The sequence below is a fragment of the Nymphaea colorata genome, chromosome 6 (genome assembly GCF_008831285.2).
Source record: "Nymphaea colorata isolate Beijing-Zhang1983 chromosome 6, ASM883128v2, whole genome shotgun sequence".
Lineage (NCBI taxonomy): Eukaryota > Viridiplantae > Streptophyta > Magnoliopsida > Nymphaeales > Nymphaeaceae > Nymphaea > Nymphaea colorata.
Window position 1 is genome coordinate 2,364,080 of NC_045143.1, and position 26,680 is coordinate 2,390,759.

Here is a 26,680-nt window from a genome sequence, read left to right on the forward strand (position 1 = left end):
TCAAATGCTAAAACAAATACGCAAAGTTAAACTGCAGTTCACATCAATGCAGAGTCGCAGACCTTTTTTCTTCTGTTTTCCTTTTTCTTGCAATGAGTTTCTTGATTTGCCATGCCTGGTTGAGGATGAATATCTTCTTCTCGTGTCCGTGTTATGCATTGTCTGTGTTTTTCCATTTAATGTTTCTTGTATATTTGGGCTTGATCTTGCTCACGGTGGACACTTTGACACATTTTCTTTGTTGGGATTTTGTCTGTTGATCAATGAAGTTTCTCTTTTCAAGAAACTGTGAAGGTAATAAGTGGAAGGTTATTTTTTAATGACAATGAAAAGCACAGGTGTTGCATGTTAACATTATCAAAGGTTGAGTATGCCTTTTTGTTCATCACCAAATGTTCACGTATGTTTCCTAAAAGTTTCAGTTTTTTGCAACTATAGTTTTGCTCATATATTCGTAGATGCAATTAAACTCTCGTAAAGGTAAGCAGAAGTTTAGCTTACGTGAAATTCTTATGATTTTTCTGGATGGCATGTTTCACATTTGGTTATTGTGATGATTTGGTGTATTTGGCACATCAAGTAACAATGTTCGTTTAATTATGCTTTAGAATGAATTCAAACATTCGTAGTTGCCTTTAGCTTTGTTATACCAAATATTTATGTAATTTATTATCATCATTTAGATGCAGTGTTATGTTTCCTTAACATTATACCTTTTTACGCATTTGTATAGAACTTAAAAAATTTAAAACTCATGCCGGCTTGTTGCAAGTTAGACATTCCATAAGAAAAAGTACTTATAAGGAGAATAAAGCAAAATGGAGGAACTAATTAAATGAAAATGTGTTAAACCAAAACTTCTATAAACTTAAAAAAAATCAGCTGCTGAAAAGAGTTCAAAGTGAAGAGCTAGAGAGAGAGAGCCGATAAAATGAGAATTCATTACAAAATTTGGAGACAAGAAGTCCCCTAACTACAATAACAAACCGCAAAAATAGAAATAAAAGAAGAGATATATAAGACAACTGCACAATAAAACAAAATAAGAGAGGTGCGAAGAGAAAGGGAGGTGCTTGAATTCCTCTCGAGGTAGAAAGAGGGGCATACATGGTCTACCATAAAATCTAATAATAGTAATATTTCTAATAATTCATATGCCTTCCTCACATATTGGGCCTTGTTGTGTCAAGCCAATTGGTTCAAAGAAACAGTATTAAAAATTCGTACTCCAAGAAAAAATCATTGATCTAATTCCTTTAGATGCTTAATGCAGTTCTTGGAACATGCTTTGAGATTAACCCAAAAGCTTATAATTGCACTTTTCGAATCTATTTGGCTTCACATGTAGAATAAAAAAATAAACCAATTCTTTTGACACATTTTTTTATTTTTTCAACTATGTTAGCACTAGGGATGCTAATATATTCCATTTATATCGGATGCTGAACCATTTAAAAAAAAATCTGATTAGAAACTAATCTAATATCTGATTAAGAAATTGGATCGAATTAAGATTTAAGGAATAGCATCGGATCAGATTCAGATTAGAATATACATAAATATCCTATCAGATTTAGATTTGGATTCAAATTGGTTTTAGTTTTAAATAAATATCATACATCCTTAGATTCGGTTCAAAATTTGGATTCATATTTAGATATGAATTTAAAAATCAGATTTCGGTTTTGAGTGTGACTTTTCTTTGTTTGTATTTGAATCTAAATTTGAATCCGAATAAGGTAGATCGGATCTGTTGACATCCTTAATTAACACTTAGTTTAAATATGTCGACATCCTTGCATGCATTCTCCAAATTTAACGGTGTAACATTTTGAACATTTTACTCTACGTCCCTTAACTAAGCTTCAACGTGAGGCCAAACGTTTAAACGTACGCCGGAAGCAATGGGAACAAGGAAGAAGTAGTAGAAGAAGAAGCTCAGCAATAACAGCACATGGAGGAGGTTGTTTGGGTGTGAAGCAAAGCTTTTGAGCATTATTCCTGATCATGTGCACCAAAACGCACGTTCGACAGGAAAATTTTGGAATCTAGACGTAGTTTGTGGCGCTGTCTCCATCTCTCGCGGCCATTGATTAGATGTTGGTGCTTGAGAATGGCGGTGCTTTATGGTGGGAAGAAGAAAGAAAAGCAAGAAACAAGCAAGATTTAACGTGGTTTGGTCTGCTCAGACCTACATCCACGACAAAGGCTCCATACCTCGCTTTGTATTTTTCATTGTTTTTTAGGCCAAAGGCAATACACGTGATATATGAGAGCTTCCACCAAAATGCCGAAGGAATGTGGAAGGCTCTATCACAAGACAATACAATAAAAGAAATTATGATAGTTTCTAAAACATGCACAAGAAGAGAACGGCTATATGCCCAACAGGTAGGAACAAGAAAGGAAACTTGATTCTTCAACAACAGATAGAGAAGAAATTGCTAAAAATAACTGAAGGACAAACACTTGGGCATCTTTTGTTATGAATTATGGAGACCATGCATGAAGCAGCTTGGTCAAAGCAAAATTGTTTGCTTCCTTCCTAGCCCTGTATGCATGTGCAGAGTTGGAGTAAAAGGTGAACAAAGCATGGCCTTCTTCCACCTTTGTTCTTCTGTCTCCTTGTGTCCTTTCTTTTTTAAACTTATACCTCTCTCTCTCTCTCATCTTTACTTCGTTTCTTTAGATCTCTCTCTCCCTTATTTTGCTTCTCTAGGTCTCACGCAAGATTTTTAGATAGTCGACGATTTTGAGCATATACAACTCGTCTGAACGGTTCTTCGTCGACTGCACAATAAATTACGTTCCATGTCATACTGGGCAACAGAACCCAATAAGCTCTCTATGTGAACTAATTAATGAACCTCAAGAACCTCGAGGGGCTTGGTGCATTGCGTGGATTACAAAACTCATAGTTACTGTCACGATCCAATGTGCTACTTTTCTAGACCATAAAATGCATGCGCTGGGCACAAGAAGGGGCTACAGCCTGTATTCTGAGCTGTTGCAGAAAAGAAAATGAAAGTAACTGTTTAGTGAGGTTGAAAATATGTCTTAAATTGATGTTTAAATTCACAAAAATAAAAAACACGCTGATATGGGCCAACACATGAAACCGACGCGCTGCTGATTCCGGTCAGTTACGTTACAGCAATGAATCATATTGCAAGCTGATTTCTTCTTATGACATTCTAGCTGATGGAAATTTATGAAGTAAACATGGTATCAGCGGTTTAACCAAATCTTTGTTCACCTTCTTTAGTATGTGATCCATCACTAAGAAAAACATTGGATCTCCAACTTTGGACAAAGACGACGCAAAGACGACGGTTCTTGAGTTTTCCATTTAGAATTTGTCTTAACTTTGAAGCATACAAAAACTTGCATACAGGTTTGAAGAGATGCGATCAAAGAGCTATTCTTACAAGGTGAGACCAAAAACAGGACTTTAAAACATTGTTCACTTAAAATTGAGGGGGCGTTTGATAGAAATCCACACACGAAACTGGTTTGCCAATTTCTCTGTTTTTTCTCAAATTTTCGCCTGTTTTTTTTTATTTTCTAGTTCATTTTTTCTTTTCATGTTCACCCTTTCTATTCTAAGATTGTAAGATTGGTCGCAGCGAAAAAGATCGTAAGATTGGCAGATATTCCATAATATGTGTGTGTGTGTGTGTGTGGAGGCAAGAACACAAGGAAAAAGAAATTGAAAGAGAAGAAAGATCTAATGGAACCTATCCAAAAAGGAATTTCAAATCTCTCGAGTTCTGTACAAAGGATTCCCACACTTTTTGAGGCTACCAAAGATGCCTTTTCGAGTTTCCTCCTTTTGTTAATGCGAAGAAAGCACCATCTTTGGCATTCATGGTTTGATGAGGGGCTGTGAGTTCTTCCCCCAGTCTTCCTGTGGATTCTTCACCTCCATCAACAAGGCCACCACCTCCTTCATGGTCGGTCTCTCCGAAGGTGTAGGGTTTACACACAACAGTGCAATGCCCAGAGTCTGAAGCATCTCCTGCACCATCTGGTCAGACATGCCTCTGAGCTTTGGATCAAGTATGCTGCTCGTCGGCTCGAAGCTCCCCATCTTCTTCTTCACCCACTCCACTATGTGCAGGCCATCGCCTATACACGGCTCCACCGCGCTGCGGCCGCTCAGTATCTCCAGCAACACAATGCCATAGCTATACACATCACTCTTCTCTGTTATGTTCATGGTGTAGCCATACTCTGCAGCAGCATAGGTCAACACATTTTAGATGTAAAAATGCAAATGCCAGATATATTTGCCATCCAGCGCAGCATAAACAAGCATCTGATGTACACATAAATCTTTACTGTCTGGTCATTGGAGTCTAGCACCTAAAGCCTAAAGGAAACGTAAAGATCTCAAAAGACATGAGGATTTATTGCTGCCCAAATGTTGCCAACCATCACGATGTTTGTCAACCATATAAATAGAGCTGACAAGAGGACGCAGAATCATATATTCGAGGTAGAATATGTACTGAACATTTTGAATCGTAACATAACTGAAAAAACCCATCCGAGAAACAATTGAAACAACAAGTCATAGTTTCTTAAAAACAATTTGACAGGGAGCCTCCTTGGAAGCAGAAAAAGATAAACCCCCCAAGTAAAGGGACTGAAAATCAATGGAAACAACTACTGAGTAGAACACCAATTCTCAATATTGTCGCAGCGAAAGTATTCAAAAAGTAGATAATAACAGAGACATCTAAAAAAAGTTTGAAATAACTGAAAAAGCAGAAAAAGCAGGCAGAGCAGTGGACCGAGGAGGATTGGAGTTATACCTGGAGCTATGTAGCCATATGAACCAGCAACTCTCGACATGGCATGGTGGAAATTAGGCGAGTTCATCAACTTTGCGAGACCAAAATCTGCTAAATATGCCTCATATTTGGAGTCTAATAGTATGTTGTTGCACTTCACATCTCTGTGAAGAATTGCTGGCACACAGTCATGGTGAAGGTAGGACAGTCCCTGCGCCGATCCTACTGCAATCTTGTATCGTGTCTCCCAGTCCAAGTTCCTGTTGTCTTGCAGCAATTGCTGCAAATTCCCATTCGGTATATAGTTGTAGAGCAGAAGATTCACACATTTGTTTGAGCAGTAGCCCAAGAGCTTCACTATATTCCGATGCCGAATGTGACCTAGTATCTGGATCTCAGAAGCGAATGCATCAAAAGCTTCTTCTTCCTTCTTTGATTTCCAGAGCTTCTTCACAGCTATCACTTCTCCGTTGGGCATCTCTGCTTTGTAGACAATTCCTGAGCACCCTTTTCCAATTACATTTTCGTCGACCAGACAGTCCAAGATGTTGTCCATGGTGAAATTTAGCTTCTGGAATGGGATGAATGTCCAAGGGAAAGAGAAGTCCTCGATACTTGAAGACGAAGAACATAATGCGTTTCTCTTATCTGCCATTGCTTTATTGTACTTGGATATCAGAACCCACGCAGAGAAAGACATTAGAGTGAAGCAGCCCAACAGCACACATACTAGAGCAGCGGTCTTTGCCGATTTTAGGCCGGCAGTTCGAATTTGAGCGGAAGAACATGACTCCCCGTCGAATGACATGCATAGGCCTGGGTTATTAAGGAAGGAATTTGCAGACAGTGTTCGGAAAAACGGTGTAACCGGAATCGGGCCGGAGAAATTATTGAATGAAACATTCAATGAAGTTAGGCTGGTGAGCCTGCCCAATACTTTGATGCTACCGGAAAGAGAATTATGCGACAAATCCAATGACTGCAATTGCGTTAATCCGGCCATCTCAGGAGGAATCTCACCACTGAAATTGTTCCAACTGAGGTCCAGACTAATCGTCAAGCTGGTAATCCCCCCAATTTCAGGCGGAATCGAGCCAGAAAATTCATTGAAGCTCAGGTCCAACAAAGTCAGCTTCTGCAAGTACTTCACCACCTTCGGCACCGTTCCAGACATCAAATTGTTATTCAGATTGAGCTTATTCAGGTAGCTTAAGTTCCCAAAGCTGTCGGGGATCTCCCCAGTGAACCTATTATGGCTGAGATCGAGCTGCTCCAGATTGAACAAACGGCCGAGCTCGCTTGGCACATTGCCTGTTAAGAGATTACCTGAGACGTCAAGCAATTGGAGCATGGAGATATTGAAGATTTCCACCGGCAATCCGCCGGAGAAGTTGTTGGAGTACAGGTCAAGAAAGACAAGATTCTCCAGCTCGCCAATCTCCCGGGGTATCTCACCGGAGAGCTGGTTTTCTCCGAGCCTGAGCCTAACCAGCGACCTGCATTCCGCGACTCTGCTTGGCAACCGGCCGGAAAGTGAGTTTCCGAGCAGAAGCAACTTGCTGAGCTTCTTTAAGGCAAAAACCTCCCCAGGAATTGAACCAGTGAATCTGTTCTTGGAGAGGTCCAGTGAATACAATTCAGTGCAGTTTCCCAGAGTGGGAGGTATGCCCCCGTGAAAGAGGTTGCCCCAGAGAAATAGACTCTGCAGAAATTTCAGATTGCCAATCTGCCATGGAATTTCTCCAGTAAGCATGTTCTTGTCCAGCTGCAATGCCGTCAAGCTAGAGCAGTTGCTCAGCTGCCACGGCACAGAGCCAGTGAATGAATTCTCAGAGAGGTGCAGCTGCTCCAGCGCCGACAGCTGGCCCAGCTCCGGCGGAATGGCGCCAGAGAGCTTATTCGTCGAGAGGTCGAGCACGACCAACGACGAGCAGTTCGCCAGCTCCGGCGGCAGTGGCCCTTCCAGAGAGTTCCCCCATAGCAGCAGGCTGGTCAGCTGCTTCAGCCGGCCGAGCTCCGGTGGGACCGGGCCGGACAGCTGGTTCATGTGGAGGTACAGGTTCCGGAGAGCCGCGCAGTTGCCGAGTTCCCCCGGGACCGGTCCGGAGACATCGGTGGCATACAGGGCCAATGTCTCCAGGTTACTGAGCCGGCCGAAGGCCGCGGGAATGGGGCCGGAGAGAGAGGTGGCGGCTGCGCCGAACGTGGTAAGATTGAACCAGTTGCCAAGCTCCGGAGGGATGGGGCCGGAGAGCTGCGGGTTGCCGCCAATACGGAACTGTTCCATGGCGGGGATTCGGCCGAGTTCCGGTGGGATGGTGGAGTTGAGGTCGTTGTCCTGGAGGCAGAGGATGCGGAGGTGGGAGAGAGCGCCAAGTTGGTGGGGAATGGGGCCGGAGAGGCGGTTGGAGTTGAGGAGTAAAATCTGGAGGGAGGAGAGGCGACCGAGCTGAGGGGGAATGGGACCGACAAGGGCGTTGGAGGAGAGGTCGAGGAGGCGGAGAGAAGGGAGGTCACCGAGCTCGGGCGGAATGGAGCCGGAAAGGTTGGTGGAGGAGAGGTTGAGGAGCTGGAGTGAGGTGAGGGAGGCGAGCTGGGTGGGGATGGTGGCGTTGAGGAAGGTGGAGGGGATGTTGAGGGAGGTAACTCTGTCGTCCAGGGAGCAGGTGACACCCTGCCATGAGCAAGGGGTAGGCTGGGAAGGATTCCATGAGGTGAGGACGGGATCGGAGAGCTGCGCAGTGGGGAGGAGGGAGAGGAGGGCGCGGCCGTCTGGGGAGAGGGAGGTGGTAGTGGTGGGAAAAGAGCTGAGGAAGAAGAACAGGAACAAGAAGGTAGTGGTGGTGGTGGTGAGAGAAATGAAGGAGAAGAAAGTGGGAAAATGATGGGTTTTCATGTGGATATTTTCTTGTCTCCAAACCTTGGTTGAGGATGACTGGAGATTTGAGGCGAGAATGAGAGGCTTCTTCCTTCCTCTGGCTTTTGTGGACCTGTGGTCTTTCTACAGTAGCTGCTGGGCTTCTATCTTCTTCTTCTTCTTCTTCTTGTTTTACTGCATGGTGCAGACGCGAAGAGCGGTTTCTCCTGATATCTATCTATCAGGAGAGTTGCAGTGACATGCTCCGACCTCCATGAGGGAGAAAGGGAGAGAGACGGCTTTGAAGGAGGCGAAAATGGAGGCCGTGATCACAGGGTGAGTTGAAGAAAGAGACAGCATGTGGGCTACATTTCCGAGCGACTTAAAAGAAGACACGGAGAGATACTCGGCAATTTAACGGAAGGTGAAGTGAAATAATCGCGAGAAAACTAGTTTTCTTTAATACTTTTTAATTAATTTTGGAAAACAGATACAATAGAACTAAAACACAACTCTCTTTGATTAATAATTTGGAGAGTGCCAGGCACGCCTATTCAAAAATGGTTTTTGCTGAAAAAAAATATTAATGAAAGTTTTTTTTTTTTTTATCATCTGAGAAGAAAAATCATTTTATATCCCCTTCATTTTCATGTTTAAACTTTAAACTCGGCAATTTCGTTTAACATATATAAATTTAACAAACCACACCCTCTTTATGCTAAACGTAGCTCATGGATCTTTAAACTTATTTCTTTATTACGATACCTTTAAGCTTTTGAAATCATGGAGTAAGAACAAGATGCAGTAACACATTTTGTTTGGAGTCATCGTTTCGATCAAAACCTGAACAAGCACAACCGAGCAGAGCGGATCATGTACCATATTTGTATCAGAGACCAAACCGGGTCAGATGGTCCGCGTCATAAAATCGGCGATCTCTTCCGGCGATTAGAGGGGGGGCGGAGGCTGGTGCGCGCCTGCGTGCATGGGGAATTGGATTGTGCCTGGAAGGACGTGAAAGGCAAAAGAGTAACGCCCTCATATTTCAAGTCAAGGACCAAACGAGGATCTCTGCCCGAATCGATCTTTCGACTCGGTTCGAAAACCGATTCGATTTATAGAGAGAGGAGCAGTGCAGTAGTTTCCATTGCTGAGAAACTAAGAAGCCGTAAGATACATTTATAAAACATTATAAATTTACCTCAAACTTATGATAAGTTTACTGCATCATTCCTAATGTCAAATGGTTTTGAAGGAACGTTTGGCAATTGAAACATCCCGTGAATGTTTTATAAATAAATCTGCCTCATTCATGTGTTTTCTTTCTCATAATATGAATCTAAATCAAATACTTCTATAACTGATGAAGGAAACAAGCGTTTAAGAATTCACATATGTAAAACGATGTATGTATGTGCTTTGGTCATCTACATAAATGATGTTGTATATATTATGGAGCCATTTTTTTTTTTGAGGGGGAAGAACACTCAAATCACCAACCCAGATCTAGTGCGAGCACTATATGCGGCTAGACAAGTGTGAAACTCTCATTGGCACTCAAATCACCGACCCAGATCTAGTGCGGGCACTATATGCGGCTAGACAAGTGTGAAACTCCTGCTAAATATATTTACCTTTTTTTAGCCTAGCCAACCATCATTCATTCATCAACCGAGTCTACCACCGGCGTGATACGGTCTCCCAAAGACTCGGTTTTGAAGCCGAGTCTCCGGACTCTGACGAGGGGCCAAAGGCTTGCCACCAGCCAATCGATTTGTCTGAACCGAGAATAATTCACGACTGAGCTTTTCATTTTAGCTAACACAGGTCAAAGAAGAACTCATTATTCATATTTCTGGAGAGTGGGCAGGCTACTTCTGGACATTTACATATTTCAGTACTCTCGTAAATATTTATAAAACATAAATGTATATATATGTGAATAAAATATGACCGCAGTGGTTAAAGATAGCGTGGAGATTGAGGGAAGCCATGGAGGGTGGACGCAGAAATCAAGGAGCAAGATTTTAAAAATAAAATGAAAATAAATTAAGAGGAAAAGAGAAAGAAGTTTTTTGAGAAACGAGGGCGGATGTGCTTTGGGAGTAATAACTAATAAAAGAGGAGGAGGAGGAGGAGGAAAGGGAGCGGTCGTTCGGTGCTTAATTTTATTAGGAAAAGTAGAATTTAATATGTAGCGTGTGGAGGGGAGCGCCGTTGAGACAAGAGCCTTTTTAATGAGCGTCAAGCCACAGCATTTTTAGGGTTTAGCGGCCTTTTCCAGAAATGTGCTACTAATAACCGCATTTATCAATTAGGTTTATCACATCAAATGGGAAAGCAACCTATCTTAAGATTAAATGGTAGATATTCAATTGCAAACATAAATAAAAAAGACAACAGTTTTTTTTAAAGAATCGGAAATGCATGAGCAAATGGGGATACTGATAAGGTTCTTTAAATGAAAATCCTTATTTATTTGATGAGTATTTTGGATTTTTGAAAAAAAAAAAACTTGCTTTCTATATTTGTAATTTAATCGTCATCATTTGGTTTCCTCAAAATTGATGACATAGATGCTTTTGATCAAAATCTCATACGTGAGGATTCAATATATATATATATATATATATATATATATATATATATATATATTAGATTCTTCCTACTAAGAGTTCTCACACATGCAACCCAATGTATTGCATCGGAATGTATATGTGAAACATTTATATGGATGCATGGCTAAAGTATTTCAGTAAATTAATGATCATTTTGGTAACCAGTGGCCCATGCTGCCCTTAGGCCATAATGCCTGCTCAGTTTTTTTTTTTTTTTTAAAAAAAAAATAGATGCTTCCATGCGTAGCAATTCCATGTTAGAGGATTTTTCTATCCAAACTCCAAACTTGATTGGAGAAATCTAACAATTATATACATATAATTACTTATTTTGTAATCTAACCTTGCAGACAAATATGACTTAATCATTAAAAGAAAAACAATGGCGTCCAGCTCTTCTAGTATCAAACTTTTGGTAGTAGAAGATCATTAGTTTTCATGAAAATGGCTTCAATGAAAGCATGTTTATACGTAGATTAATATTTAAACATGTTAGCATGTTTATATTAGTGACAACTAAACAAACATCTTTCATTTCATAAGCTAAGAGAATTCCACCACACAAAGTGCTCAAACCTTTTGAAAGCGTCACGTTATTTATCGAGATATCAATGCCTTTCTCTCATTTATGTTATAGACGGGACTTTCTCACGGAAGGGAAAAAGTATATACGCTTCTTTATAATGTGACATTGAACGATTATGCAAGATATCTCTACGTGTACAAATAAAACCCATGAATATGAAAGAGATGATGTCAAAGAAGTGATTTTGTGACTATTTCTTAGAATATATAAAAGCTTGGTTTTGATCTTTTTATGAAAGTTTATATATATATACATTTGTTTTACACGTACTTTTTATATAAATGAATATAAATAATATAACCATGAATGTATGTGTACATTTTCGTTCATGTGGCACGTGGTAAGGGTGGGCTAGACAAGACCTGGGTTGGAGTGCAAGATGGGCATCTCGAAAGGAGCATGTTGTTGTTTATTATTATTACCAAGATGTCTCATACTTATTATAGTGCATGTTGTTCCTATCATGGACGCCTAATTATTTTATCTCATCCTGCCTTTGTCCCTTCTTTCCTCGCTCCCCTCCTGAGTTCGCGTGCCCTTCACAATCATCATGGCATTTAGCGCCAACCCTCCGCCCCTTTCAAACCACTCCGGAGCCCCAAAACCCTAACCCCCTCGTTTCCTGGTTCAGTATTGCCGAATCGGTTTTAATGAGTCGACTCGGTGACTGATTTACTGTCGTTCTCTTTTTTTTTTCTCTGCTGAATCGGCTGCTCCGATTAGTTTGGTGCAACTAATATATACTTAGCAATGGTCAAGCTAGAAATTTTGAATTAGTGATTACTAATTTAATAAATTAAATTTTGATTTAATGACTGCCAATTGAATTAATTTGAAGGGTCTTTTGACAACAAAGAAACTTAGTGAGTGTCATATGAATCTGTCTCAAAGATTGCGACATGTTTAATAACATTAGAACTATTGTTTGATGAACCTGCACTAACTTTTGAAGCAAATTTACGAAACATTCTGCTGCCAAACTACCCTTAAATTCTTAGGGACATTCGTTATTGACCGCATCAATACGTAAATCAAGAATTTTATGGGACACATGTAGGCGGATGCACAAGGGCGCTGGCAGGGGCCATAGCCCCCTTCACATTAAAAAAAATAATATAATTTTTTTGAAAAATTATATTTCGATTCTTACCAAAATTCGAAAACTATAGTATGAAAAATTTTCAGCTGTACCCTTGCCACCAATAATAGCTACCTAGTTTGATTCTCAGAAGCCTCGTTCCTCACCAGATATTTGAATGGTAAAATTTTCATTTATTTGATCTTTTGTTAATAAGAACACAATTTATCTAGTCATTACAAATGGAGATCCAAATCATTATCGGATTGGAGCCCCTGATCTCCAGGTTTGAAACAAAACCGATCTGATACGGATAAGGCCCATATTGGAGTTCCACATTCTTTGTCCCTATCTCCGGATCTGCTCTAAACTCGATTTTCCTTTGGATTTAGCTGATCGGAATCTGATCCCCTTGTACATGCAGCTCCGGGTCCCAAGCATGGTGCACGGTATTTCATAGGAGACGGCACAAACACCGGTTTCTGTTTGGAGTCGCAGATTTCTAGTTTGAAAAAAAAAAAAACCAGAACAAAAAGAACGGATCCAAGAAAAACCCACCTCCAGTTTGTACCACCCTTGCTTGGACTTGCACAAGCTTTGGATTTTGGTTCGTGATCAGAATCGGATTTGGATCCACCAATATATAGATATAGAACTACTACGGCCTCTTAATGGAGGAAATTGTCGTCTACTCTCCTCCCCAAGTCTCGAAGACCTCTAGCTATTAATAATATGGAGCATAGTTCCTTGTCTTAGGGACTCTTTTAACATTATTTATTCGAGACTGTTCGATTGACTTTGTTCGTCTTTGATTTGCCTAGCTTCTACGCATAGTCGGGTCGCTAAAGAACAGATGATGCATGGACAAGGAGATAGAGATACCGAACAATGTCTTTAATATTTATAAAATATTTGCTGCCTTGGGACGCAGGAGAACGGATTTCAAGTCCCTTGAAACTTGCAAACGCTGCTCCCTTCTTTTGTTTTTTTTTTTTTTTTTCTTATATCCGACTGTGGGATTTGAATATGAGAAAAGGAGGGCGAGCTCCCAGAACTTCATGCAACTTTGACTGCTTTACCTGTATTTTTGTGTTATTATATTCCCGTATTAATTATTTTTGTCATTTGACTCGAGAATTTCCTGGGATGGATATCATATGTAGTACATATCATGTCACTTTGAGTTGGTATATAATTACATGTGCCTTTTGTTCATTTCAAGCTACATGGATCGGTGACCGTCCATCACCTTCACCGTAAATGACTCCAACTCACATGACAACCACCACATTTTGCACCAAATGGAAGAATATATATATATATATATATATCAAGAGAGAGAGAGAGAGAAAATGAAGGGTATATTTTGGCAATCTCCAAGCCTAATAAGTAGACCCAAGTATAGGTTAAGACTTCATCAAGTATAATAATGTACTTTACATTAAGTTTTGAAGAGATTAACGGTTAATATATGAATAAATGACTTGTTCAAGCCTAAGTTCCTATATAGTTTAACTTGTATGACTTGTTAAAGCCTAAGTGGCTTTCTTATTTTTTGGCGATAGTTTTGAATATGAAGTGTATTGCAGACTTGTTAAGAAGAGATCATATAACACCTCGTAAGTTTAGTCTCGTATGTGATATGGTGAAGAATATTAAGAGACTTATAAGAAGTTGATTAAATGTAAATTGTTCTCATTCTTAAACCTTTTAGAGGCAGAAATAGAAATTGCTAGGAGCAGATTGGGATCCATTAAAAACAAATAAGAGTGGGCCGAATCATGACATGAGTGGATACAAATATTATATAATTTTAACCCTACCTAGCACCAAACAAGAATACGGCCGGCATTATCTATTGATCTATTTCTCCTACCGACATTATTAATGAAAAAAAGTAGAGGAATCAAGAATTTGTTTTGTGCAATATTATATTGAGAAGTTTTCATTATTGAACCAAACTTTTGTTCATAATTGAAGAAATAAAAGAGACAATCTTTTGTGTTCACTTTTCATGAAAACTATCATATAAGAGCCCCAAGCCAATTTTTGTTAACTTGAAAAATAAAAACTATTAGCAATTTTTTTCAATATTACCTTCTATTATCAGATTACATTGATACCGCTTTGGCTAACATTTTTGTTTCAATAGGCCCTTATTTTAATGTTTCCATGAAAATGTCATTCTGACCAGAAAATTACAAAAAAACAATCTTATTTTTGAAATAACGAGAAAAAATAGGTCTGAAAATGAAATTTTTGCATTTATATTTGCTTTAGCTCATGTTCTTAGCATGACATTCAAATATATCATTTACATAATTAAATGAAACCAGATCTGACACAGGATGCAAAGCCAACTTCAATTAATTCATTTCTCTCTTAAATCTCATTAAGAAAGTAGCTTGTTGCCAAAGCATAAAGCATGTGGGTGGCAGCAAACAGTTAAAGCAGCATCTCCTTCATTCCTACGAGCTCTACTCTTTGGCCATTGTTTAGAGTGCCGTTGAATACAACTGGAATGTGGGTTCAAGCGCCTTCTTGCTCATCTACCTGCTAATATTTTATTGTAGATTATATGTATTATTAAGATCAGTTTGAATCAATCTATTCAACTTGAATGTGTAGGAAATCAATTCGATTGATTAGCTGATACATGGTCGCGATATTTCATACATTATTTATTTTTTATTAGTTTAAAGAATATCATACGTATATAGATGATTGCATAATCAATTGATTCACTGCAATCAGAGAAGGCATTTGATGATAAGAACATTGTGTTCTTGGAATACTTGTGCATATATAAAAAATATGACCTAAAAACATACAATTTTGTTTAAATAAATGTGATGTAATTATAGTTATTGTTATAGATCCAACAATTCGTGCTTAAAAAGATTGCAATATATTTTCTAAAACAGCAACATGATGTTTCTAAAAGATGTGTTTAATATGTGTTCCAAGAACACAATATTTCTCTTATTAGACTTCATTAAAACAGGTGGGTGCAGTATAAAGATTTTGATTGCGGTACAAAAATTTTATTGCTCTCGTACAACGAGCGAGCCGAGCTTGAGCTTGAGCTTGAGCTTGACTTGGTAAACCTACTTTGAGCTTGAGCTCGACTCGGTAAACCTACTTTGAGCTTCAGCTCGGCTGGGTAAAGCTTGTACAAATTGATTCTTATATATAATATATATATAATGAAAATGAAAAGCACAAAAAAGATGTTAAAATTTGTCAAAAATTAAAGACATAACCCTAAAGATTAATGAAATAGAAAAGGCACGAACTGAGTCGAGATTAAACAAGTCAACACTTCTTGTAACTTGACTCGTTAACTTGAGTTTTAATTCAAGCTCGAGCTCGAGAGCGGAACTTACACAAGTGAGTTCGAGTCTCGTTGTATATCCCTACTCTCAAGGGAATCGTAGATCGAGATTTCAAATATGTTTTTGAGAAACATTTTGATATGGAACTCCAAACTCCGGGTTTTTAGTGCATCCACATTCATGTTAAATGGCTCTTGGAAAAGGTAGCAATGCTTTAATACGGATATCTTTTGTATACTGATAAATAGATTGATCAAATAATTTAATATTCTGTGTGCACCTACCAATGAACTGGCGTTCAATTTTCTTGCCTCTATGCGCATCAAAACTACGAAACGTTAAACTTTATGACAAGAGACCCATAAACCAAGATCAGGATCCACAACTTGCACTGAAAAGAAAATGATAAATCACACTTGATTCCTAACAATCGGATGTAATGTACTCATTTTTAGAAGATCAAGAATTTAGAATTTATCAAAGAAAGAGTCTGCACTGTGGCCTTAAAGCCTGAAGGAGCCCGTTCTGTTTGATTTAAAAGCATACTTTAAAAAAAAATTGATAGTCTTGTTGGGTCAATCAAACACTAGGTTATTCTGTAAGATGATGCATTGGGAATTGAATGTTTACCTTCTTTCAACTTGGAGGTTTTAAGTTTAATATCTGGATAAACGAGGTTTATGTTTTGCAAATACTTTAAAATCTGAGACAACTTCTTTTTTCTTGATAAAGAGGTGAAACATATTTTACGTGTTTGCTTTCCACAGCTTAGACAAGTTTACTCGACCTGTGCTTGTCAAGCTCGAGCTCGACTCATTTATTTGAATAAGTTGAGCTCTTGACTTGAACTTGACTCGTTTATTAGACGAGTCGAGCTTAATTGAGGGAGTTTGAGTCAAGCTCGAGTTAGCTCGACTCATTCATCCTTACTAAAGGGAGTGTCTGGTGACATAAAAACTTTGTTCTTTGAAATTCATTGTTCCACAGTTTAAGTTTTCTATTATAAAACGCACTTTATAATAGCTTTGTTCATACCGAGTCCGAACCGCTTACCACATCCTTGCCAAGTTGCCAAGAGCCCAAGATGCCGCTCCTCGTCCTCTCTCCCGTCAATCATTATCCGGCAAGTGCTGTGTCCAAAGGCCTCACTGTTTTCCTCCTCGCTCCTCCAAGCATCCATGGAGACCATAACCTCAGTGCTTCGAAACCACCACTATTACCTTCCCTCTACTGCTATAGCCAACCATTATTGCCTTCCCTCTACTTCTGCGACCACTCTTCCCACAATCCATTTCCGCCGGGAAGCCGCCTGTCTCCATCCGGAAACCGCCTTTAGAAGCCTGTGTGCTCAATTTCCCACCACCCGAGCGGTTTCACAATCTGCCCACCTGAGTCCACCAACTGCTGATTCGCTGGTGAGGATTGTCACAGTGGTTGGTGATGGCTCTGTTAGCCCCCTTAAGAGCACGCCATGGGAGGAAGTCATGCAACATACTGTATGGTTAAGCTTTCCGGCTACTTATTTTTCAATGTCTGGTCCGTCTTCTCTTTATTGGGGATATGGACCCTGTGGTGGTGAAATTATGGTTATTTTGTTCGTTTTTTTCTCATTCAATCGCTGGTCTGTCAACATTTTGTGCTTTGTCGGCAGTTGTTCCACTTTTTTTTTTGGATATGCTTGCTTCTCGCTTTTCGTTGTTGATGTTGATGTTTTCTTGCTAATCGTTTTGCCTTTTCTTTATCTAGTACAGTGTTCATATCTGTTGCATCTATATCACATGTTAATTCCTTTCCTTTTTCCTTTTTTTTTTTCCCTCAGTACCGGTTGAAAGCTAGTACGTGTCATTTTTCTTACTTTTTTATATTGTTTATCGAGTTTGTTAGGCCAAAACCTCAACGATCCCAGATAGTTTTGATTAATTGAATTTGATGGATGGCATGAGAATCAGTTGGTGATTGTCTTGATTTTTGCATTAAATTAGTAACCATCAACTGTTTGTTCTCTAATCCACCATCTCCAAATGCTGTTGTTCCTCAATCCTTTATTTATCTACTTTTTCTGTAAATTAGGTTCAGGACCTGTGATTGGTTTCAGTTTCAAATGGAAAGAATGCATTTTTATATTTTTAGAATTAGTGCTAATTTCCGGCAGGGTTTTCTGCAGTATTTGTTGTCAATGGCAACCATACGGCATCAATTACTTTTTGCTAATTTTTCACAACACCAATAAAAACAAAAACTAACTAATCTGCATTTATAGCAGCCGGCCTTCTTAATGTTTTCTATTTCTTTCTTTATATTTGTTCCCTCGTATGCTTCTTTAACTCCTGAATTGGCTGTCTCATCTTGTGTGTCTGTGATAATATGCTAGAAAAAGATTAATGTTTGCTTGTTGAGTTCGTTTTCATTTCCACTTTAGAACTCAGAAATGGATGTCTGCCACCTTCTTATCTCCCGAATTTCTACTTGTTGCAAGCTCCTTCTTAAGTATGTCATGACTTAGTTGTGTCAGAAGTTATTTTCCTGATGGTCTATCCATTGACTCCTAGGGCTGAATACAAAGGAAGCACCTGCATGAATTTTTAAGTTCTTTATTAGTTGTCATTATTGAACATAAATATATTATCAAACTCCGACAGCCATAAAGCTCTATTTAACATTTCATAAAGGTAGTTTCCATCTCCATTTTCCTGTGCAATGCCTTGTATGCAGGGAAAAGACAGGGGATTTGCATCTAAAGATAACTTTTATTTTAGTCTTAGATTTTTTCAAGGCATGAAGCTACTCAAAATAACTGCTGACATTGTTTGACTTTGTTTTCTTGTTTTCTATGGAAATTGCAGGCAGAGAGGCTAAAATGGGTCGATGAGGGTTATGAAATGCTTGTATTTACTGACAGAGCACTTATATCTGATGGCATGGATCAAAAAAACCTAAGAAGAGCATTGTTGCATGGAGACATATTGTTGGTTGTGGCAGTTACAAGTCAAAATTCCGTTAGCTGGCTTGACCGTAATACTCAAGAAATTCAAAATGTGGTATACCTCGACTCATCTGGTGACCTTAAGAACAAATTAGGAGGCAAAATCGTGAATACTGATGCACATGGAAGTTTTTTTGGTAAAGTTGCTAATTTAGTGAAAGGGCCTGAAGAGAAGGAATCAGGTGAAATCCTTAAACGAGTGTCTGAGTCATGGGCACGGAGAAATGCAGATGACATAAGGTTTTGCTTGTTGGTACTCATCAATTCATATGTTAGACCTGTTCCAATATTGAAAAACCTTAGAGCGAAGGGTTTCTCCACTCTGAATTGTATGGTGAAGAACTGTGGGACTGAGATTCTAAACTGCCTTTTTGATCCCAGCTGCAGAAAGGCTCTTCAATGCCTGAACAGCTGTGGCCCCACTGATCAGGTCTGTAGTTATCGCTGTATTGCCTCATATGAGAGCAAAAACCTAGAAGCCTTTTCTCTCTGTGTTTTGGAAAAGCACAACTGCCTTGGAATGACTGCAGAGATCTCTTCAAAACCTTATGTTCCACCACTTTCCATCTTTAGAGGGGAACAGTTGACTCATGAAGCTGCAGAAGATATTTTTGTGGGGTGGTTGGGAAGGTTAGATTGGAGTTGGCGGGTGATTGCAGGTCAGAACCCTGCATATGACCAGTTCCCTTGTCAGTATCAGCTATTTTATAGAGGTAAAGCCCGAGGATCATTCTGGTATGAGCCAGTCTTCAGGGTGAAGACCCTAAGTGGAGAAATGTTATGGAGAAGAAGGCGCTACCGCGTTAGGCGGAGTTCTATACCTGGGACATTCTTTTTCACTGTTTTAGATAATGGCGTTGTGTCAAAGGAGTTCTGGACTATCGTGGATGTGTGTGATGATTTGAGCTGGGCACTGTTCCATTACAGTGGCGCAGCTCGAGCAGCTGGGCAGTCTTACACAGGGGCAGTCCTTGTCAGCCCTGATGGGAGTTGCCCATCCAAGTCAAGCAGCGAAAGTCTTGCTTCTGCATTAGAGAGGTGCTGTATCAAAGACTGGGAGCTCTATGCAGTTGACAACCGGTCATGTGAAGGTCCTCCTCTAGGGATTCCTGAAGGTTCTAGCCTCCATCAGACAATTAATGTAAATGATCTGAAACCATTCTTCGTTTAAATGCACATTCACTCTCTAGATCTACTATTTGCATGATTTGGGAGTCTCAGGGCAAGGTTGAGTAAAATGCCAAAATATCTTGTCGTCGCATCTTCACATAGAGCTAAGAACCGTGGCTGTGTATGCTGAAAGTCAGTCTTTTTACGTGCCTGAGTTGATGGTAACTTGTACCGCCATCTGCTTCTTCTATTTTTTTTTTCCCTTTTTGACAAATCCCAGGTCTGATAGGTAGTCCTAAGTCGTTGCTATTGAATCTTGTAAATTGTGTATGTTTTAGTTTGTCTGTTTGTGGATTACATTCTGATCAACTATTCTGAGCGATGGCATGGTAAGTTATCCTCATCATGAGTTACTGAAAAGCAACATAAAGCTGCTGCTTCCTGGAAGCTTGACGCTGCACTTCTGCAAAATCTCGGGAACAGCGATACTTGTTGAAAAATCAACAAGTTCTCCTGTGATTCTTTTTTTCATGTCTGCCTTGCGCGTCATATGGTTCTTGTAAACCTTTAATGTAAAGTGAAGACCTCCTCATTTCCTGTGTCATGGCAAAGTTTCAATTTACAAGATTGTGAAACTGGTGGTTGAGTTGTTCGTGGTCTTCTTGCATAAAACAGAAAGGTGTGGATGGAGCAGTGCAATCCTCTTATCATAAAACATGTTCCACTGTCCAATGATATTTTATCATTCTGCCAGTACATAAGTCTGTCCATGCGCCACTTTCTGATGTATACATATTGGGATAAGTATCATTCAGTTTTGAGGTTCTCTCTCAAAATTCTTCATTGTTTTGTAGCCTTTAGGAGGTGACCCTCATGGGTTAAGATTGGCAAGGTCTAGCCACTAATGTTTCGAATATAGTATGTTACTCGGCAGGCTGAAGTCAGATTAAAGGTAGAAACTCCCTAATTGGCCCTGCAGAAATCAGTAAGGAGGCTTCAATCTGACCTCTCGGTCAAACCGTATCTGTTCGGTGAAACAAATAAGAAAGTATATGACCTAATGAAAAATATAAAATGTGAACTCAGGTAGCATAGGCCTAGGCATGAGATTCTGCCCTATCAAGTTACCTGTGGGCTGAATGATGATTTCTTGAGTCTTCAAACTAAGTAAATATTTACCCCTTCACCATTGACCAGCATCTTTTCGACGGGCAAATACAAGCTGGCTTAAGCCAGATTTGACTGTACAGGACTTTGGGATACTGCTCCACGTACCCGCCTAGACTGAACCATGTTCCTTTTTAAATTTTCATGGCATCGGACGGGGCTGCACTCTTGCAATAAGGTGGCGCACCTTCACCTTCAACAGGTGTTCTTATCGCTTCATTATAACCATTCTCTCTCTCCTAGCTTACACACACATATTTTAAACCCTTCCCAGGTAAATGGTAATGCATAATTCGTGGGCTATTGAACCGCAGAATTTATAATGGCTATTTCACTGTCAACCTTGTATTAAGCACTCATGTAATCGCATATGCTATCACGGAGATTACGTGCTCGTGCCGATTGCTTATCAGCTTCAACAGAATATATCTGTGCAAGTTTGGGAATCAATACAGCGGGCTCTTGGTTATGGCAGGTCAGTAAAGCTATCTTTGCCATCATTCTGTTGAGGCACCTAGCGAACCAATTACTCCAAGACCTAGCGTTATTTTTGTTATTAAAGAACTATAATCGCAAATAGCTGAACTGCTCTTCACTCCGAATTGCAGGTTACCTTGAATCCAGTCCTTTGCGACAAGAATTCCAAGTCGGATTTTGTTTCTTTGTTGTTCCTCTTAAGGAATGAGGAGTGATGCAAAAGCAATAAGGCTTTATTCTTTCTTTAATTTTCCCAAGTACGTGAATTGTAGAATGTTGCACTTAGTGATGAAAATGGAGATCTTGTTCCCTACACATGTTGATAATGATATTGACAAGAACTTGAGATTTGGGCACTAAATTTGTTGAACTGGGCTAGCCCTTTGTGGTTATTTAGAACCTTGGGTTGTCACCTGAATTGTGGTCTGCTGATAAATCTATTAGGATTAGAACGTTCTTGACCTTTTAGCCATTGAAGCCGCAATTGCTGGTAAGATATTCTATCCCAAATTGAATACTGCTGTAAATGGTTCCTAAAGTTGGCTTTGAGCTGGAACTACTGTTGCAATATTACGGTCCTGTTTTGCATCTGAAAATCAAGTTTACGTCCAGAGCTATTATTTCCTGCAAACTGTTGGAAACAAGTGCTACAAAGTTTATGATCTCCTCAATGCGAAGTTAAAATAAATGGCATTCGAATTTGCTTTTGGTGTATGCTCTTGGCACGTCGAACTAATCTAGTTCTGCCACTAGGGGCAAAGAAAGAAATTTTTTGTTTAGGGGCCGAACTATAGTTTCAAAATTTTAACAAGGGCGGAAATAAAAATTTTCAGATCTTTTATATATATTAAACTAAAACTTTTTACATGTACATATAAATTTTTATTTCCTCCGCCCCTGCCTGCCAGCAAGCACCGTCAATAGCGTTGCCTTTCCACTGAGACCAATCAAATTTAAGTTAATAACGCTACCCTTTAATCTCCATCAAATTGTCGAAGTGCTTTGACTTGGATAGGGAATTGGAATCTTGGCTACTGTTATATGCATGAGACGATACCGCGAAGCCATCACCTTCAACTATTTTGTAACTGCTACTGATTGTGATTAACTCCCTTGTGCATAACCTGTCCCACAATGACTTGTTAATGACAACATGATTGAACACTTAAGAAATCTTTTTATTTTTTCTATGTTCAAGCTCTGAATGTTTACTGACACTAAGGATTGTGGTCCTGGGTGGAGAGAGATGACACTACTTATGACTAAGCAATCCCATCTTAAAGTGAACCTTCTTCTACGCATCAAAGGTTTAATAACCCCATCTCTTCTGCATAAAGCTAAACAAACTCAATAGAAAACTCATTATGTGGCCTGCTTCTATCTCAAATTTTGAGCTTACCTGATGTGCATTTGGCTATTGCATTACATGTTGGATTGACAAATGGGTGTCGTAGAGATGTAGATGCGCTGGTCATCTTGCGAACAAATTGTTGAGTGGCTCCCAGAGTTCCCCCAAACACTTCGGTCGGGCCACCACCAAGGGCAGCTCCACTGAAGGGAATGGAGGAACTCAAGGGGACTCCCAACCTCATGCCATGCCTTTCTTGCTCCCTGATTGTTAGTTCCTGCTGTGTGCTGTCTAAGGGGCAGCTCTTCTGCTCTGTACTTATAGTCCTGCCAAAGGGATGCCTTGGTTACGAACTATGGTTTTGTTCACCTGCCTCGAGTGTTGGCGACCTTCATTCTTGAGAGTGTATACATTGAATCTGGTCACATTTTGGGCTTCTGTGTGAAGGTGCGGAATCACACTGTGTGGATGAAATTCTGTTCTGACCAACTATGGGGATATCATGGGCCTTTCTCTACCTTTTGGCAGACTTCTTTTCCTTTTTCAGATTTTGTGTCTATTTCCACCATGTTGCTGACTCTGATTTTGTCGGTTAATTTTTGATGCTCAACAGCCATGATATCAACTGCAACCAAGCATACATGTGCCTTTGACGGTCAATGTGTGGTGTTCCACCAGTGAATGTCTTTACTCTGGAGAGGACACTCATAGTTTCAGGGATAAACTCAAGACAGAGTTTGGCTCATCCAGTGTAGTACCCTCAATTGGCTTGTTGCTGCTAAATTAGGAAGTGGGTGGCCTTGTTGCAGTAGCCTAGCTACATATAGGCCCACGTGGGCAGTTGCCCACGTCAACAACAAATTTTTTATTTATTTTTACGATTTACTACAATTATTTTCTTATATATGTTGCGCCCCTTCAGAAATGAGAATTTGTATAACAGTGTCCCATAACGTAAAATTTTTAGCTCCGCCACGGCCTTGCTGGTGGTGTTGCTGATGCACAATGCAACATTTTTGTGACCTGATTTGCATTTAGAAGCTAAAGCGAAGACCAACATTTTTATATGTTTGTGTACAGATGTTGCATACCTGAGAGGACTTGGCAAGTATAGACTTGAAATATTTTCAAGTTGGGTGCACATAAAACTTCCTATATGGTTACTTTGACACCCAAAATTTCTGCCTTTTCCCGCTTGACCCTTGAGACTGCAACGGTCTAATGCCCACTTTTTCCTTTTTCCCTTCTTCTTTTCCTTTTGGTGAATGTAAAGGATCTTTCTGTGAAAAAGACTGCAAAACTTTCCGCCACTAACTTTAGATATTCTCCGCACGCCAATGTCTAGGTTCAATGAACCAAATCTTCTCTCTAGAACTGAAGTTTTGCATGTCAACATTTACATATGCCCCTTAATTAAGTGAAAGAACTAGTTGTATGGAACCAGAATTCAAGAATATACTTCTCCGGATAGCTTTTCTTAGGACAATTAGTAAAGATTTTGATTGCAAAAAGGTGGTTCTGCTATATATAGAGGGACGAGGCTATCTGCAATCCACAAGCGACTAACTCATGTTGGGAGGTTCCAGGAGTTCCCTTCAAGCACTTCACTAGGAGGTCCTAGTAAAGGGCAGCCCATTGAAGTGTTTGGGGGAACTCTAGGAGCTGCCCAACTCTATTTCCTGTGCTGTTTCGGCATATTGAGCAAAATGATATGCCTCATGAGGAAGCTACATCACCACACCTATTCTTTATGTGCGTGTGTGTTTGTGCATGTGTGTATATGTGTGTGTGTGTGTGAGAGAGAGAGAGAGAGAGAGAGAGAATCAAAGAGAGAGAATGAAAGTGTTTTCATGTTGAGAGGTCCCCAAGGTTCCCTCGAACACTTCATTGAGAGGCACCTTGAACGTTTGATTTCCCATACTAAAGATGCCAGGAACGTGACATCCTGTTCTTGGCGTCTCAGAATCTCAAGAACTGGAAGAGCAAATGCAGTCCCAAGAGGGACCGCGTTTGCATCAACAGAGAACAGCCCTTCCACTAAGGAGAAAATTCGCGCCGGAAAATGCAGGCCCCACTGAGTTGCAGCATATGCTGCATGTCTCTCACCGGCCTTATCTTGTAAACAGGAAAGTGATTCGTTATGGTGTGCATTTGAAATGTGTTCCGACATACGTATTTCTATCTTACGGTATCTTGTTTTCTTATTAGTCGCTCACGTTTGAGACTGAATAATTTTTGTTAAATTTTCTAACGTTTTTTGATCTGTTGTGCATGGTGGAATTCCTTTTGGCAAAGATAAAGTGCAGCATCTGTTCTTATCAGATTCTGGAATGCAGAAGATTTGAGCACCCGAGGGAGGAAGAACTCTTTAACGCTTGAAGATGAAGAACAAAACGGGATCGGTATCTCTTCTCTGCCGTTGTTTTCATGTGCTTGGAAAAGCTATTTTTTTATCGGGTTGGCTATATACTGCGACCAGCATTGTTCCAGTCTTCCAGAGGACTTGAAAGTTGAAACAGAATGCTCGTCTTCCTCGTTTCTCTTATAAACTCCTATTTGCGCTAAAGCTGTAAATATCGATGACACTAACGTACCATTTCTGTAACTTCATGTCAACTGGTAAGTGATTCTGAATTATTTTATATGCTAATAAACCAACCAGAGACGGCAAGGCCGCTTACACAGGTTTGAACCTTGTAGTCACTGTTAGATTTAACAATAACAAACATGACATCTGAGTTGTTGAACGATGTATTATAAGTTGACACAAGGCTCAAAGCAAGTGAAAAAAGCAGCCATGCACCTTGAAGGGATAGGAGAAGGGGAGGACTTCCGCCTTTGCTCAAATGGTGGGATTAGATTCTCCCCACCAGAAATGTTCAATAAGAAACTTTGAATCCAACTAGCAATCTACTTCAACTTCAGAGAGGAATTTACTTGCTGTATCAGACCAATGTCTGGATTCTGAGCTAAAGAAAAAAGCCACGCTTGGTTTTTTGTTTTAAACATTTGGGTTCTAATCCAATTAGGCAGTATCCTATCAGTTGAATGTGACAACAACTATGCCTATTCTGAAACAACAGATATCTTAATTTCTTATCAACCAATGATATGTTAATAGTTTATTTCAAAAAAACAACTTAGGATTTCTTCCTTATTTGTGATTTGATACTAATCAATTGAAGAGTCAGAATATGTTGGACATAGTTACCAATCAATGAAATACGCAAGTCGCAAAATGGAAGCAGGAAAGTAAATGTTTCGTAGAACATTATATTTGCAAAAGTAATCGAACAAAAGATGAATCGGGAAGAAAGGAGGAAGTGTTAGAAAAGGATAGTGAGTTCAAAATCACCATGATCTGCTAAACTTCCGACACCTTGGTTTCCATTCAAATTTAGATCCAAATTCGATGGAGAAACCATGAATTTTAGGTATGTATTCCTTTTGCTAAATACGAAGGCATGGGCAACACAGGCATGAATAAAACTGCCATCCCTAACGCTTCTAATGATTTCTGTGTCGATCTCTTGTTAGGAAATTTCAATAGCAAAACGTTCCCAAGTTTCTTACCGTGAACTGAAAACATCTGATGAAACGGTATGAGCATCTTCCGCCCAATTTACATGAGACCAGAAAATATTAACAAAAAAAAAAAAAAAATCTTCCAACGTCAGATTTGATTAAAAAGAGAAGTCCCCTTTTCTGCGGAATTTGGAATTTCAGATCAAACTTAAACTTATAGAGCTTGTTTGGATCTCGTTCACGAAATTTTAAGAACAAAAATATATGATCCACAAAAGTTCTCAAAATGAAAGGAAAATATAGAATCATTTCTATGTTTAATAAAATTTGAAAATAAAAAAAGAGAAAAAAGTCAAAATTAAAGCAAAAATTTAGTTTGACTATATAAATTTTTAAGTTTTAAAATATACCCGTACCCATATACCCATATGGTCTTACCTACGGAGCGAAATGGGAACATGGGTAGATCACATGTACCCGTTTGACTTAATGATGTATAGAGCACTGGTGTTTTAAAAACACTGTTCTACCAGTGTATCAGAAACGCGGTGTTTGAAACAAACTTAGAAGTGTTTGGATGCAGGGTGAAAGAAATAAGAGAATAGAGAAATTTAGCGTCGGTATATTTTTGAGAGGAAACAATTTTTCAGAGGAAGAAATTTCGCCTTGTTTGAATGCAAACTTAATTTTAGCGTGAAAAAGAATCATCTTATTTGAATTTGGGAGTGGGTGAATTTTTTTAACCTACGAATTATGTTCCTGCATGTTTGATAAAGTTTTTCAACAAAATTTTTTGGAAG

At 39.5% G+C, this 26,680-nt stretch overlaps 2 protein-coding genes across 2 annotated transcripts; one reads left to right on the forward strand and one right to left on the reverse strand.

Annotated features, from left to right (window-relative positions):
* Window positions 1–3,728: 3,728 nt before the first annotated feature.
* Window positions 3,729–7,988, reverse strand: LOC116255637 (LRR receptor-like serine/threonine-protein kinase RGI5). The gene is made up of 2 exons (XM_031631511.2): window positions 4,818–7,988; window positions 3,729–4,233 (listed from the first exon to the last, which is right to left on the reverse strand). Exons 1-2 carry the CDS (start codon window positions 7,690–7,692, stop codon window positions 3,866–3,868), a joined length of 3,243 nt encoding a protein of 1,080 aa, XP_031487371.1. The 5' UTR covers window positions 7,693–7,988; the 3' UTR covers window positions 3,729–3,865.
* Window positions 7,989–16,318: 8,330 nt separating this feature from the next.
* LOC116256815 (violaxanthin de-epoxidase, chloroplastic) lies at window positions 16,319–19,988 on the forward strand. Its single transcript, XM_031633307.2, has 2 exons — window positions 16,319–16,766; window positions 18,114–19,988. Exons 1-2 carry the CDS (start codon window positions 16,449–16,451, stop codon window positions 19,422–19,424), a joined length of 1,629 nt encoding a protein of 542 aa, XP_031489167.1. The 5' UTR covers window positions 16,319–16,448; the 3' UTR covers window positions 19,425–19,988.
* The last annotated feature ends 6,692 nt before the right edge of the window (window positions 19,989–26,680 follow it).